Consider the following 15,063-nt stretch of genomic DNA (forward strand, 5'->3'; position numbering starts at 1 on the left):
GAAGGATTCCTAATATATTCACAGACGTATTTAAAAGTCTCAAACCATAATATTCTTCCTATATAAACAGTTATTCACTATTTGGTAGACCAAGGTCAACTGTCAAATTTGACACATTTTTCGATGATTTCACCAGGTGGCATGCATTGTCTCTCTTTGGATCTCAATATTTTCCCACTAGATGGCCAAGACCTAGTGTTTTTGCAGTATTTCGACACGCAAATGTATGACATCACCATTTCAACCATCAATGAACGCATGGAACTAAAACAAAGCTTAATATAAAGGAAAAACTGGAGAAGTGACGGAATTACCTACGATGTTGGAATATACCGCGTTTACCCTACCCTCTTTTTTTGCTGTTTTCTATGAATTTTACGTTTTCTTTAATTTTTCCAAAAATTTACATGAACAAAAAGTTCTTAGATTTCTGTTTTAGGCTGCATATGTGTAAAGTTTCAAAGCAATCCGTTTGTAAATGAAAAAGTTTTCAAAAGAGGGAGACGGTCCCCTTAAATGATACAATTCAATTTAATAAAATGAATTTTTTTATTTAAAATTTTAATTAAAATACTTTAAATAAATTTTTTAAATATAATTTAAGTCGACACCATTTACCATGTGGTTGTGGTGTACCGGTATTAAAAAATAAAATTTAATTTAATAAAATTTAATTTAATTTATTTTTTAAATTTAATTTAATTCTACAGCTGCAGCTGGTGAGAATGAGCATTATAGGAATAAAGGTAGAATTGTCATCCATATATCCCAAATTGAATGACAATGAATGGATTTGGTAGGTATTAATCCCGTTTATATATAAGAATGAAATATTTCTTTTATTTCAGAATCTGTTCTTGAATACACTTGTAAAACTATCATAATACTTGCTGTTACTACCATAACCATAATACCTTACTACAGTACTTACATACCAAACCATAATATTATGGTTGCAATGTTGTACTTCTGGCAGCAGCATTGACATAGTCAACTGTAATTTGAAAAAGAGGCATTTGCTTGTTAGCTTACTGTGTGAATGTGTACCGTAAAACAGGGGTAATAAGGGACGGTTTAGGGTTTTTTTAATAACTTCTGACCTTAAACATTTCACAAATTAGTTTGGCCTAATTTTAAAGATCTTTGTGAGGGCTATCTTTGTAGATGATGTGAATGTAGAATAAATGACATTTTGTGATTTTTACATTTCTCCTTTATTGATGATATTACCATATCCATACATTATCTTATTATTTACCTATGTGATAATACTGTATCCATGGACATGCCATTGAGCTTTGACAATGACCTTGTCCACTGCAAGCTTCACATCAGCAGCCATGTAGCATTTCTTCTTTATCTGTGAGCTTACAGGACGGCTTGTAATTTTGCACCATTTTTATTGGGTCAAGTGAATTCACTACTATAACCAAAAAAGATCACAAAAACATACCTGAAACAGAAAGAAATATTTTAGTGACAACTATAATATTTTTGGAGAAATAAATCATAGTTTAGTTTAATTACTTCTCATTCTATGTTGCCCAGTGCACAATTCTATATAGGTATGACATTCTATGCACAATTTTGTGATGACCAATGATGCATTAATTTTTCATGTGAAATGGAACATTTTTTTCACTGAGCAAGGTAAATCTAATCAAATTTTTTTGTTGTTAATTTTTTTGTTAGCTGGAACCTTTGCTAATCGAGGTTCTATTGTAAATGCGTTTTTAGAAGTGTCTCTTATTAACCCAGGGGTTGTCCCTTATTACCCCATTTTTGCAGAAATGGCCACCATATTTTTTTGGAATGCAATACACAAATTTTGTCAATCACGTTTTAAGCCAACACCTGCATGCAACTTTAATGTGAGTAAAATTTTTTAATACTGAGAATATTTTTTGTTACAGAGCTTAGCAGGGGTACTTTTTCAAAATCTCACTTCACTTATCACACTTTTTTCAGCGATTTTTTTAGAGGTAGTAAATGTATGACTTCTTAACTTGCTTTATGCTACATAGATAGTAAAAATGTTGAACTTTGCACCACTATTTTTAGTTTTGCAATATTTTGATAAGTTTAGCTGCTACAACATTTCTACAAAATGTGGGACAACTGTCCCGATTTACCCCACCCATCCCTTATTACCCTGTTTGATGGTATGCCAAGACACACATGTTAGTGTATGGCCATGCTTCTATATTGAACTAATATTTGCTCATTTTACATATATTGCCAAGCCTATTTTGACAAATGAATCAGTGAAAAAGCTATGTTGACTCTGGCATACCTAGCTCATCTTCATGTCAATAGACCGAGTTTTGAGCTGCAACTACCTATCTGTATCTGTCATACTAATGAGGTGGTATCTTATTGTGACTGAAATCTTGTAGTTCTAAGGTGCCATATTTTGGTTGAATTTAAAAAGTCATACTGCTTTGTTTTGTCTACAATTATATGGGACAGAATTGAAGTATCAGAAATTTTTTCCCTCAAAAACTTCATTTGTGACAGGTAAAGTATATTGATATTTTCTAAATTTTTACACCTGACAGTATCCAAAATTCTGCCATAATGTGGGATACTCTTCCTCCCAGATGGTCTTCATTTCAGATTTAAACTTTTATGTGGATAAGTCGAAATTCAAGAATGTGATATTACAATACCCACTCAAAGTATGTGCAATTATTGAAAGATAGATATCTGTATTGTGATAGTAACTTGTTGCTCAATTGGTTGTTGCAAATTGGGACAGAGAATTTATTTTTGTTTTCTATTTTGAACTACATACAATACTTTTTGATTGAAGTGGAATTGTAAGGTGCAAATAATTGATCTTGACAATGGAGAAAACCCAGACTCTCTATCTTGATACGCCTGCGGCTTCCATTGCTCTGAGCCCTGATGAGAATTTGTTGGCTGTTGTTGGCATTCACTTGTTTAAAATATACACAGTCCATGATGATGGGCATCTAGAAGACTTCATCAATATTCGATCAACCAAAGCAGCAAATCTGAATTACTCATCCAGTGATGTTGAGTTTTGTCCAACTGATAACAAAGTTCTGGCTTCTGCATCAACAAATGGTTCAGTGGTTGTATGGAACATTACAAGCAGTGGTCGACCTAAACCAATTCATGTCTTCAAAGATCACTGCAGAGCTGTCAATAGAGTAAACTTCCACCCCACTGATCAGCATCTCATTTTGTCTGGCTCACAAGACGGTCAAATGAAATTGTTTGACTATCGCAGGCAAGAAAGTGTAGGAACTTTCAGCAGCAACTCTGAGAGTGTCAGGGACATCCAATTCAACCCACACATACCTCACTACTTTGCTGCTGGCACTGACAGCTGCAATGTCCAAGTAAGACTCATTCTCCTGTTAATATATCTGTAAACTATGAAACGTTGTTCAAATTTGCCCCATATTTTATTTCATTATAACAAAGTTACTCTTTAAAGCCTATAAACACCATTACATTGTTTTTTCATGGGTACCTCTGTTCAGTCTTGAGAAAATCATTATTGTTTTAGTTATGCAATAACATGTTACATATGTGCAGCCGAAATGAATTACTTTGTTGCAGCTGTGGGACATGAGGAGACCTGACAAGTATGAGCGCCTCATCACCGGTCACCGTGACCACGTGTTTGCTCTAGACTGGCATCCTGTAGATAGACATTGCATTGCCACAGCCAGCAGAGACTACACTATCAAGATCTGGGATGTTAGTGAACAGTCCTTGACTGTCACTTCTGCCATATCCACTGTTGCTGCTGTTGCAAGGGTTAAGTGGAGACCCAATCATTACTACCATCTTGCTAGGTAGGTAGATGATTTCTTAGAATTTGTTCTTAATAGGTACTTAGTGTCTTCATGTGGGGTTACAATGTTTATTGCTAATGTTCATTAGGATGATTTTTAAGCCTTGAGTAAATATGTAATAGTCTAAACAAAATTATATTTAATTTCCCCTTATTTGCATTCTTAAATCTGTGATATTTATTTTCAAGTAGATAAGGCGCAAATTTAAAATACAGATTACATATACTTGTCTCTTAAAAGTTTTATTTCAGCATTATAATGATTGACTGATGCTGTTTTGCAGCTGCTCACTCACTGTCGACAGCAGTGCCTTCATCTGGGACGTCGAGAGACCATTTGTGCCAATAGCTTCATTTGCATATCATCGAGAGAGCACTTCAGCTCTACAGTGGAGATCTAGCTCAGACTCCTTCCTCACTGTTTCAAAGGTAGTTGCAATCTGCTTATTTTTTCACACAAATTATATTTTTTTGCAGATACTTGAGAATTTATTTTTTCTTTTATTATGTATCAATAATAAATAATATGTTTTGGATAAATGATCTTGCATCAATTTCTGTTGCCAAATCTGCTTCTATCTTGCTTGTGTCTTTTCTTTTGGACATGCACAGTTATTTCATTCAATAAATTATAATTGCTCTGAAATTTGATGATGAAATAATGTGTGTGCAGGATGGCAGGCTGTTCCACCACTGCCTTAAAGATGCACAGTACCCCAGGCTGCGGGGCTGTCCCTTCCCCCTTGCAGTGAGTCCCCTGGGGCACATTGCCTGTGCTGCTCCTCTCAGAGCTGCCAACCGGGACAGAGCTCTGGCAGAGCGCTCGTCAAAAATTGAATTGAAAAGCAACAGCATCAGTCACAAGTCAGTCCTGACCTATTTTCTTTGCCTCAATAACTATTTTTCTACCTTTTTTGTTATTCTCTTTATTTTTTTTTTTTTTTATTCTCTTGTTCTCTTTACAATATTTTTCATTTCTATTGATTCTAATGCATTAATCAAGAATTATTCCATTGATAAATTTATGAATAATTTTGCCTGCACCAGGCGCCAGACATCAGTGACCAGTTCGCTCATTGGCACGTCAGCTCCATCTTCACCTGCCTCCCCTTTTGGTAATGAGCAATACTCTTAGTTATTCAGATACCAATAAATCGTACGAATTCGATAGGCTTGCTGTGCTGTCCATGTTCACTACCTTACATACTGCTTAAATTGGATGCTATTCAACTGCTGCTCAGCTGCATATAACTCATAGTCATAAGTTGAAATATAGTACTCTAAATTTGTTATTTATTACGTTTAGTTAATTATTGGTCCGCTTAAAAGTTTCAATAAAAGAGTAATGAATATGACTGCGTTCATGTTAGATATTCCCTATGCTTTGTTTCATCATTGCAGGTCCATCAAGTTTCAGCTCTTCTGAGAAAATTCTGACCCCTCTTCACCCAGCCACTCCCTCCCTCCCTCCAAACCCCAAGCATAACGAACACCTCCTCAACTTCCCTCCTCCTCACATGGGGATGAAGGACCTCGCCAACTTTGAGGACATTGGCCCCATACTCTCAGAGTTTTCCCTTCTGCGCTGCTCATCACATCCCCTCAGCTCCGGAGATGTAAGTCCACCAAACTCAGTCCACTTGTGACAGGAATTATACATTTATTAATGACCATAAATCACATCTCGGTCACCACGTTATCCATATAAGTTGAATTTACCAAAGCTAAATAATGTATTATTGTGAGACTATGCTCGCATCCTTAAGCGATGTGCTAGAATCGGTCTCGTCTCGGTATTGTTCGAAACCTTCGCCCGTTGCAAGGCACCGTGGTTTGGTGTTCCACGCTAATCTGTGCTTTGGGCCAATAACACGGAGACCTAAAAATTCAGATCCATAACGTGACTCTCACTTTCCATTGTCCCAAGAAACTGCCCCACCTATTAAATAGGTTTTTAAGTACATAAATGCGTGCTAGTCTTCATTGCGCTATGCTACACTAAGTGTTGAACAAATCCTGAAACAGTAAGTTGGTAACACAAGGGCTCGCCTCTCATATTGCTATGCCGTAAACCCAGGACTGGAATACGGATCGGTCGTGTGCGAACGCTCCCTCCAAGGCACCTGAGAGTCAAGGTTGGAATATGGACGAGGATGACGGAGGATGCTTCAGTGTGGACACTCTCAGGGACTACGCCATGAACTACATGACGGACGGTGCCAGCGACCGCGCGCTCGTCAGGAGCTGCGACCACAACGCGATGGTCGCGGCGCGCAACAAACGTCCTCATGTAAGATCTCTTAGTTTAGTGAGCATTTACACGCAGTCAAATTTAAAACTGGCCTTTTCCACTTATACCAAACATTATGCTAATGATGAGACCTTATATCAGCACACGAAATCTATACTAAATTGAAATAGCATAGTTCGCGTACATATGAGGGGCGTTCGTGAAATGATGTGAAGTGAGATGAGCAATGGAATTAATTAATGGCTGTCGTGGCTGTACTATGCAGCTTACCTCAATTGTAGCTATTTCTGCTGACCGTCGATACCAAGATAAAGATGGCCATTACAATTGACTGATGTTTAATTGAAAACTGATGGCTTTTGGACTGGGCTGTTGCAAATAAGATTAGTACGATACTTGAGACTCATGCTGAAGAGTTCATGAGCTTCCTTCATCTTAAGAAGCATGTTAATAAATATGACCCAATGTACGATTATTTAGTTTAACGGGCATAACAAATAACATTTGTGTCGTCAGGAAGCAGCTGCGTGGCAGATCCTCAAAGTGATCTTCGTGAGCGATTTAAGCCTGGAGGATTCCGTCCCTGATGCTGGTATGGCATTTATTCATTCCGGTATTATTTATTATGGTATTCAGCCTAGTCTGGTATATTTTAATTTGTTGGGGTGCTGGCAGCAGGATAATATGATCATTTTAGAGCAGTGGTTTCCATGCACGAGTATGGAAACTACTATATGAGATATGACATGCAAAATGCTTGTCATATCTTGTCATGCTTGTCAAATACAAGCGTTTTGCTTGTCATATCAGCAATGTTTTGTACACATATAGTAATTGCTTCAACTCATATTTATTATGTGCAGTTTTCCAGATTATTTCATTACTCATTCTCTGATCGCCACGCAATATTTTATTTCTCATGGTTGCTCTCTACGGCTGCTTCACTCCATGACCATGCCCTGCACTTGTGCCTCCACTTTATTCAGAACTGCTGCATTAAGCTCATGCCCTGATGTATTCTCCTTACCATAAAGGCTATTGGCTGTGTTGCTTAACGCTTTTTCTCGCTGTCATTAAACGGTTGCCACGCTTGTATGGATATGATCTACTTGCCGATATTCTGGTATAATATTTACGGATATTCTGGTAATATTTGCGCTTTATTTGCTTGGGTTGCTGTGCGTACAATGCCTCGTCTGCCTACCGCCTAATCCTGTAGCTACGTAGATAGATTTTAGGAGGTGCCGCCCCTGCCTTTCGCTGCTTGTTTGTTCTGTTGTGCATGCTTCTTTCTGTGTAATTTTTTATTCAAATTATAAGGAGATCGTTTCTTTTGCCATTATTGTTGATGGTTCTGTGATAAAATCGTAGAATCAAAGAACAATTGTTTACTTTGTACCAGCCAAAAGTAAATGCATTGATTTTTCTGTAACCGCAGTCGCCATCATGTGCTGTGTAGAATTATTTTGGTGCGATGAATATTTTGATTGTGATGTTACTGATCAATAAAATCAATAAAAAACACAAGCAAAGCTGCCAAATTCACAGCGCTCTTTCAAGATAATCGGTAATTTTATATATGATATAAACGCATGTTTATCAGACAATCTTTTAAGGAGTGGGCAGTTCCTCGCACATCGTACGGGTTTTGGGGTGCATGCAGATCATCTACAATATCTGAGGGTTTAATATCGATAGGAAAATCTGGCCTAGTTGATGGAATTCTTCATAAGTCTATTTATTCAATATGCTTGCATTGTATTGCTTGAATTCCGTTATCTTACATCAAAGGTAAAAAGTTTCTAACGCAACGGCGTTGAATATTGAATATTTATGACCATTGTTGTATGGAGTAATGACAGCTAGCGCCTCATATTCCATTCACCATCAACACCCGAGTCTTGATGACATGACAGTCATCAGATATGACGTGATAGCTGAAGTCATAATTTTTGTCTATTTTACTCGCATTACAATTCTGTTATTTTATTTTGTTTGCCAAGGCTTGAGCTTCACCTCTCCAGCCGCCGCTGCTGCCGGAGCTCACGAGAAGCTCGACTCGCGGGCCGGCGATGCGTGAGTGCATTTTAATTCAAGATCAAAAAATGCATAATTACATTAGTGCCCGCGCTATCTATTCTCTCGAATACATTTATTGTATGACGTGCTTTACAAAAAATACATAAAGTTTAAGTGGCGTTTGGCACGTTTTGCCTAGCAGCAAATTAACTCATAAGTTTTCTTCTAACGTGCAGGTACAAAGTTAAAGATGGCGGCGCTTCATCGTCCCCGGACAAAGCTTCGTCATCAATGCCGGGCCCGCCGCCGCACCGCCGACGTGCTGACGATGACCGCACCATCTTCCGGCACGAGGACGAGGACGGCAACAACGACGACAGCGACGAGGAAGACGAGGCCGAGGACCTGCCTGACGAGGGCGTCGCTCACAACTCAGGGTGCGCTTCTCTTTCTTGTTCTCTCGTCTGATCCTGCGGAACGTAGTGGCCCTTTATTGCTTGGATTTTTTTTTAATCTGGTTAATATCACGAGCCATGATGTTACTTCTACAATGTATTAACAAACTTCCTCTTGTCACAGAGACTTTCTTCATACTATTTCCCCTTGCTAGGCCTCTCACCTTCCCCCCTCTAAGCCTCCCCCACCCTCACCCTCTCTAAGCCTCCCCCCTCACTGCAGGTCATACGGCCTACGGGCACGCGACGTCCGTGGCTCGTATCTGAGCGACAGCGCCTACTTCGACTCGCTGTCCGCGCCCGTGCCCGACCGTCTGCCCGTGCCCACGGCATCGTCCCGACGGGCCACCCGTCGTCTCAACGACTTCCAGGAGCTCCGCAGAAAAATTGTATTTAAGGACCGACCTCTGAGCTCAAACGAGGAGCTCATGGAAATAAAAGACGAGGCTTTTGAGCCTAAGGCTTTATCTTCGTATAAAATTGAGGACCCGAACTTGCTAGGTGAAACTAACCTTGAACTCAACCATAGGGATGATGAATTCGACCTTCATGATCAACACCTGCACAACCACAACCAGGATGATGGACTCATCGGTCATGATCATGACGACCAACACCGCAACATGGACAGTGGTGGTGACAGCGGCGAGCAGGAGAGTGGCGGGAGTGATGGAAAATGCGTACTCGCTGTTACTATGCCCTTGTCTGTTGATACAAGCGCCATTCCTGCCTTACCAGATATAGATTTTTCTGATACCATTTTAGAGACGTTAAAGTACATGGCGTTAAGAGGTGACCTGGCTTCTTGTGTCACTGTCATATTGGTGGCAGGAGAACGAGTCAAGAACGTTGTGCCTGAAGACCTGCTGGAGCACTGGTTCCTTATGTACGTCGAGCTGCTCCAGAGACTCCGGTTATTTAACCAGGCTTGTGAAGTTATACAAAAAGCGCCTAAGAGTCTATCTAGAATACGTGAAATGAATCAGAACTCCACGAAGATATCAATGTTATGTCCGCACTGCTACCATCCTGTAGGAAAAAGACAGTTTACATGCGAGAAATGCCATCAGGTTGTGAATAAATGTAGTTGGTGTCACGAGTCTGTGCGAGGCTTGTACGTCTATTGTCAAGGCTGCTGCCATGGCGGTCATCTGCAGCATCTTTACAATTGGTTTAGAGACAACAATAACATCTACAAAAATCTGGAAGAAGCGCCTCACGAGGTTACCGTCACCTCGGACCAGGAGGATCCTCAGAACGGCGAGGTGTTCGACAACGCAACTATGACTCATATATCGTCAAACGTGACCTCTCCTGCCAAGCCCTCCAGCAATCCCATCACATCATCCACTCCTAGCACCATCTCCATGAGGCCGTTTTCATCATACTTCAATGGTTTAGGCAAGCATGCCTCAACCTTCACTTCGGGTCCAACTTCGAATTCCTCAAGCTTTTTCACTTCCCCAGTGGCAGCTGCTCCCCCACCTCCTCCACCTCCCCCACCAGCCTTCAACGGTAACCCCTTCATGGGCAACGTCGTGGGGACCAACGTATTTGCTTCCCCTCATCCTAACGGATATAACATCCCGAATTTCACAAAGATGGCCAACTTGGTTTGTCCCGCGGGTTGTGGCCACCTCTGTCAGTATATGTAATCCTTCTGCTCGTTGACAACCTTCCTCTGTAGGATGTTACGCGCACGAAGAGTCTTGGTTACGAGTTCGTATTATGGTTACCGTTTATTCTTATTCAGCGTTCTGGAAGAAGTCAATCTTATTACAGTTCCACGTTCCTATTGTCAATGACTGTGCAAGAAGAGACTAAATTCTGGTCGAATGCTGATGTTCTAATTATGCCTGGGGAACAATTTTGCTTTCAAGCAATTCTGTAATCCCAGTTCTGAGAGGCACTATGGGAAAAACATTGTTTTATTTACGGCGAGTTGTTTGGTAAAGTTGGGTTTCTGTTTCCGCTTCAGATTATTATGGTTTTTATGTTCCACCCATGCTTTTTTTAATGATTTTTCAACTTCACCCAAGTTAAAGGTATACCGAATCTTGTGCTTCATTTCGGTCATGACGTCTTTGACTACGCTAAAGTCACGACATTGTTCGCTACATGCCTGGCACTCGAACCCTTACTGACCACCATGCTACTTCCATCTCGGAGCCGATAGAGATGTCAGGGTCCACCATCTCGAACCGATGTGCTGTCATCTCGAACCGATGTGCTGTCATCTCGAACCGATGTGCAGTCATCTCGAGCCGACGTGCTGTCATCTCGAACCGATGTGCAGTCATCTCGAGCCGACGTGCTGTCATCTCGAACCGACGTGCTGTCATCTCGAACCGACGTGCTGTCATCTCAGAAAAATTGTTCGTAATACTGTGAATTTTTAGGAAGTAAGTGAACGTGAAAAGAATCTTGTGATTTGATTATTGCAGTGACTCTTCCAGCAAGCGAAGTCCGTGAAATATTCCGTGTTAATGAGATTATTCGTGCTTAAATCTGTTCTGCATCTGCAAATTGAGAATACAACTTTATTAGATCTTTCTTAAAATACTACCTTCACTGATATTGCGTTTTGCTTCCGTACTACAATAGTTCTACTGATGAATAGCTGAGTATCATGTATTCGATTAAACGCTCTTCACGTCATTACTTAGTCAGATGGCATCCATACGAGTCGAGTACGAGTGTATTTCGCGTTGTTCAGCGCGAAATACCCCCTAATCAAATGCGCCCAGTTGATTTGCCCGACTGCTAGCCCCTTACTACTGTTGCCTTGCAGTCCCGCTGAATTTGTTCGGTTGTTATTCGGCGCATATTCTAGGTTATGAATGCCGTCTATTATGACTGCGGTTCTCTCGACGTTCGTGTTGTTAGCTGCATGATGATGCGATGTGTAGACTGTAGAGGCTTCACATTATAGAAAAAATCTGGGGTGTAGCTGGATGAGAGGCAATGGAGTTGGTGTCTTTAGGTCGACATTTTCCTTTCAGGCGACCACTAAACCCCATGGAACGAATTTTGTATTCAAAATGATTTAAATAAAATGTCGAAAAAAACCCTAAGTCAACTATTGAGGTTCTTGAATCCGTAGATTGTTGGTTCACAAATGACTTCACTCGAGGGATACCATATTTGCCAGGACTGAATGATACTCTGGTGACGCGCGGTGTTGTTCATTGCCCTCCATTACTGATATTTCTGCGCAGTGTTTGTTTTTCCAAGGGCATATCTTATACCGAGGGGATGATGACTTCTCATGACGTTTCTCCTGTCCAGAAGTGATCACCTTCAAAGATGATCATATGGTGACCTAATTACAGGTGGTTAAGTAATGTTCCAGCAGTACTGCTTCATATGTGTGTAGGTTAAGCTTATGTGTCAAGTGTGAACGATGTTCCAATCAAGGCTGTGACAAAATACACTGAATTCAACTTTTTCATTCTTGTTTTTATTTCCTAAAGTAACAAATATCACAACAATCAACGTTGCCTCAACGAGCGTTACGTTGTATCTCAAGTAAATTGAGGTGGACGCTCCAGAACAACTGAGAATCTCGTATTGTGAGATATAAGGGAATACTTGGTCAAGCTTATTAGTAACATATCGGCTGACGTTGTGAAAAAATATGGATATTGATGGACATGTTTCGAAAATTCTTAAACAGCGACAAACTTTGTGAGAAATTTGTCTAAGCAAAGAAAGTTTTGACAACATCAATACTTCCGAGAACGTGAATGCTGACTCCTGAGAACTGCCAAAACGTTCTCTGCGATGCCTAGTGGTTCTCACAGACTTCACTGCAATTGCTAATGGTTCTCACAGACTTCACGGTAATTGCTAGTGGTTCCCACAGACTTCACGGCAATTGCTAGTGGTTCTCACAGACTTCACGGCAATTGCTAGTGGTTCTCACAGACTTCACGGCAATTGCTAATGGTTCTCACAGACTTCACTGCAAATGCTTGTGGTTCTCACAACAAAGCGGTGGCCATATGAAAGACAAGCGGTGGCCATGTGGACGGCAAACGGCAGCCATGTGGACGACAAGCGGCGGCCATGTGGACGGCAAGCGGCGGCCATGTGGACGACAAGCGGCGGCCATGTGGACGGCAAACGGCAGCCATGTGGACGACAAGCGGCGGCCATGTGGACGGCAAGCGGCGGCCACGTGGACGGCAAGCGGCGGCCATGTGGACGGCAAACGGCAGCCATGTGGACGACAAGCGGCGGCCATGTGGACGGCAAGCGGCGGCCACGTGGACGGCAAGCGGCGGCCATGTGGACGGCGAGCAGCGGCCATGTGGACGGCGAGCAGCGGCCATGTGGACGGCAAGCGGCGGCATTTCATAAGCGCTTCATGTATGCGGTGAAAGTCCGTATACACGGCGGCAGAACGACGCCGCGCTGCCGTGACACGATCGTCAGAAACTGACCTGCGATTTGTGCCAAAGTTTGAGCCGAAAGTACGAACGCACTAATTCTGATTACCCGGTCTCTTCACATTGTGTAGCATGGCGCTATCAGCGTTATTAGGCCGTTAGACCTGTCGCCGATTCTTAACATTGCAGAATACGTATTCACAGCTTGCAGCGGGTCTCAGACACGCAACTCACTGCTCAAATTTTCCTATGCTTGACCGCTCTGCCACCTCGCCGATTCTCACCAAAACTGTCGCAGGTAGCTGTGATCGAACACGCAACTCACTAATTTTGGTACTTTGACTATTACCACTGGGCACCCTGCCCCCATCTCAGGCTTTGAAAAACATGCGCCAGTATAACTGAATTATTTCAATGGCAGACAATTGAATACATTTCGGATCCAAGTAACAATATACTTGCAGCCACCGTAAAAACTTATCATTTCTATTGGCGAATTCAAATAAAACCCGTACCAAGGAGAAGGGCAATTTTAATTTGTTTTCAGTCCGGCAGCTGCCATTATTGAATAATTGAGGCATGGCATTAGTATCCTTCGCTCCTAATCGTTTTTCCTGCCTGAAATGTAGTGCCTCCTCTCCTTCATAATGTTATTCCTACCGAAATATGTTCACTACCAGGTTCGTGGATCGTTAACCACCAGCCACGGCCTTGGCTGTAGGATAGTCGGGATCCTGCATATGCATGCTGAGCTCGTCGACTATATATAGCCAGACGTCGCTCGTAACAGGTCATTTATCGCTCGTCGGTCGTGAGGCTAACACAAATGGTGCTATGAGCGTAATGGTGTGAAAATTAGTGCACGAAATAAAAATATTTGTCGGTGCAATTTCGATTTGTAAGCAATGGAGTAGCAGTAATATGAAAAACCGTTCTGCTCCTTGACCTTAAATATTCTGACATACATTTATTAGTTATCTTAAACTTACGACACATGCGCGGTTGCATGGCTAATGGAAAACCGAATAATCAGGAACTGTGACTCGTATTCGCAATGTAATGTGTGAAGAGTAACAACCTCGTATATTCTCTAGTGCTGTGAACGTTTGGTTAGTGTCATAAAGTGATCAAAGTTAATGACTTATTCTAAAAAATTAAATTCACTTTCGCTAATTCGGCAGCAAATCCCTAGCAACAAATTTTAGCTTACTTGTGTCACTGTCTCACCCCATCCCCCTCTCACCCCGTCTCCCCGTCACCCCGTCTCCCTCTCACCCCGTCCCCCTCTCACCCCGTCCCCCTCTCACCCCGTCTCCCTCTCATCCGTCTCCCTGTCACCCCATCTCCCTGTCACCCCGTCTCCCTGTCACCCCATCTCCCTCTCACCCCGTCTCCCTGTCACCCCGTCTCCCTGTCACCCCATCTCCCTCTCACCCCGTCTCCTCGCTAATGCTGTCTTCGGTAAACCAATGTGCCTCAAGTGAAGTCATTAGCCCTCCAATTAGACGCAAACGAGCCGACAAATTGTCGACGCCTTCAGGTTACGACACGAGATGAGCGAGCTTGTCGGTTGCTGTGGTGCGCGAGTCTCTCGGTGGCTGTGGTGCGCGAGTCTCTCGGTTGCTGTGGTGCGCGAGTCTCTCGGTTGCTGTGGTGCACGAGTCTCTCGGTTGCTGTGGTGCACGAGTCTCTCGGTGGCTGTGGTGCGCGAGTCTCTCGGTTGCTGTGGTGCGCGAGTCTCTCGGTTGCTGTGGTGCACGAGTCTCTCAGTTGCTGTGGTGCGCGAGTCTCTCGGTTGCTGCGATGCGCGATTCTCTCGGTAGCTGTGGTGCGCGAGTCTCTCGGTTGCTGTGGTGCGATTCTCTCGGTTGCTGCGGTGCGCCAGTCTCTCGGTTGCTGTGGTGCGTGAGTCTCTCGGTTGCTGTGGTGCGCGAGTCTCTCGGTTGCTGCGATGCGCGATTCTCTCGGTTGCTGTGGTGCGCGAGTCTCTCGGTTGCTGTGGTGCGATTCTCTCGGTTGCTGCGGTGCGTGAGTCTCTCGGTTGCTGTGGTGCGCGAGTCTCTCGGTTGCTGTGGTGCGCGAGTCTCTCGGTTGCTGTGGTGCGCGAGTCTCTCGGTT

At 42.5% G+C, this 15,063-nt stretch overlaps 1 protein-coding gene across 1 annotated transcript; it reads left to right on the top strand.

Annotated features, from left to right (window-relative positions):
• The first annotated feature begins 2,605 nt into the window (after positions 1-2,605).
• LOC108678195 (GATOR complex protein WDR24) lies at positions 2,606-12,002 on the top strand. The gene is made up of 11 exons (XM_018166559.2): positions 2,606-3,368; positions 3,592-3,830; positions 4,114-4,258; positions 4,503-4,693; positions 4,877-4,944; positions 5,231-5,445; positions 5,907-6,119; positions 6,597-6,672; positions 8,084-8,156; positions 8,336-8,536; positions 8,778-12,002. The coding sequence occupies exons 1-11, from the start codon at positions 2,847-2,849 to the stop codon at positions 10,207-10,209; spliced, it is 3,375 nt and encodes a 1,124-aa protein (XP_018022048.1). The 5' UTR covers positions 2,606-2,846; the 3' UTR covers positions 10,210-12,002.
• Positions 12,003-15,063: the final 3,061 nt, after the last annotated feature.

This window comes from Hyalella azteca, unplaced genomic scaffold (assembly GCF_000764305.2).
Source record: "Hyalella azteca isolate HAZT.00-mixed unplaced genomic scaffold, Hazt_2.0.2 contig11305, whole genome shotgun sequence".
NCBI classification, from domain to species: domain Eukaryota; kingdom Metazoa; phylum Arthropoda; class Malacostraca; order Amphipoda; family Hyalellidae; genus Hyalella; species Hyalella azteca.

Coding starts and splice junctions, on each gene's coding strand:
- LOC108678195 (XM_018166559.2), top strand. CDS start 2,847: ATGGAGAAAACCCAGACTCTCTATCTTGATACGCCTGCGGCTTCCATT. Junction 6,120..6,596: donor CGCGCAACAAACGTCCTCAT/GTAAGATCTCTT, acceptor TTGTGTCGTCAG/GAAGCAGCTGCGTGGCAGAT. Junction 8,537..8,777: donor GGCGTCGCTCACAACTCAGG/GTGCGCTTCTCT, acceptor CCCTCACTGCAG/GTCATACGGCCTACGGGCAC.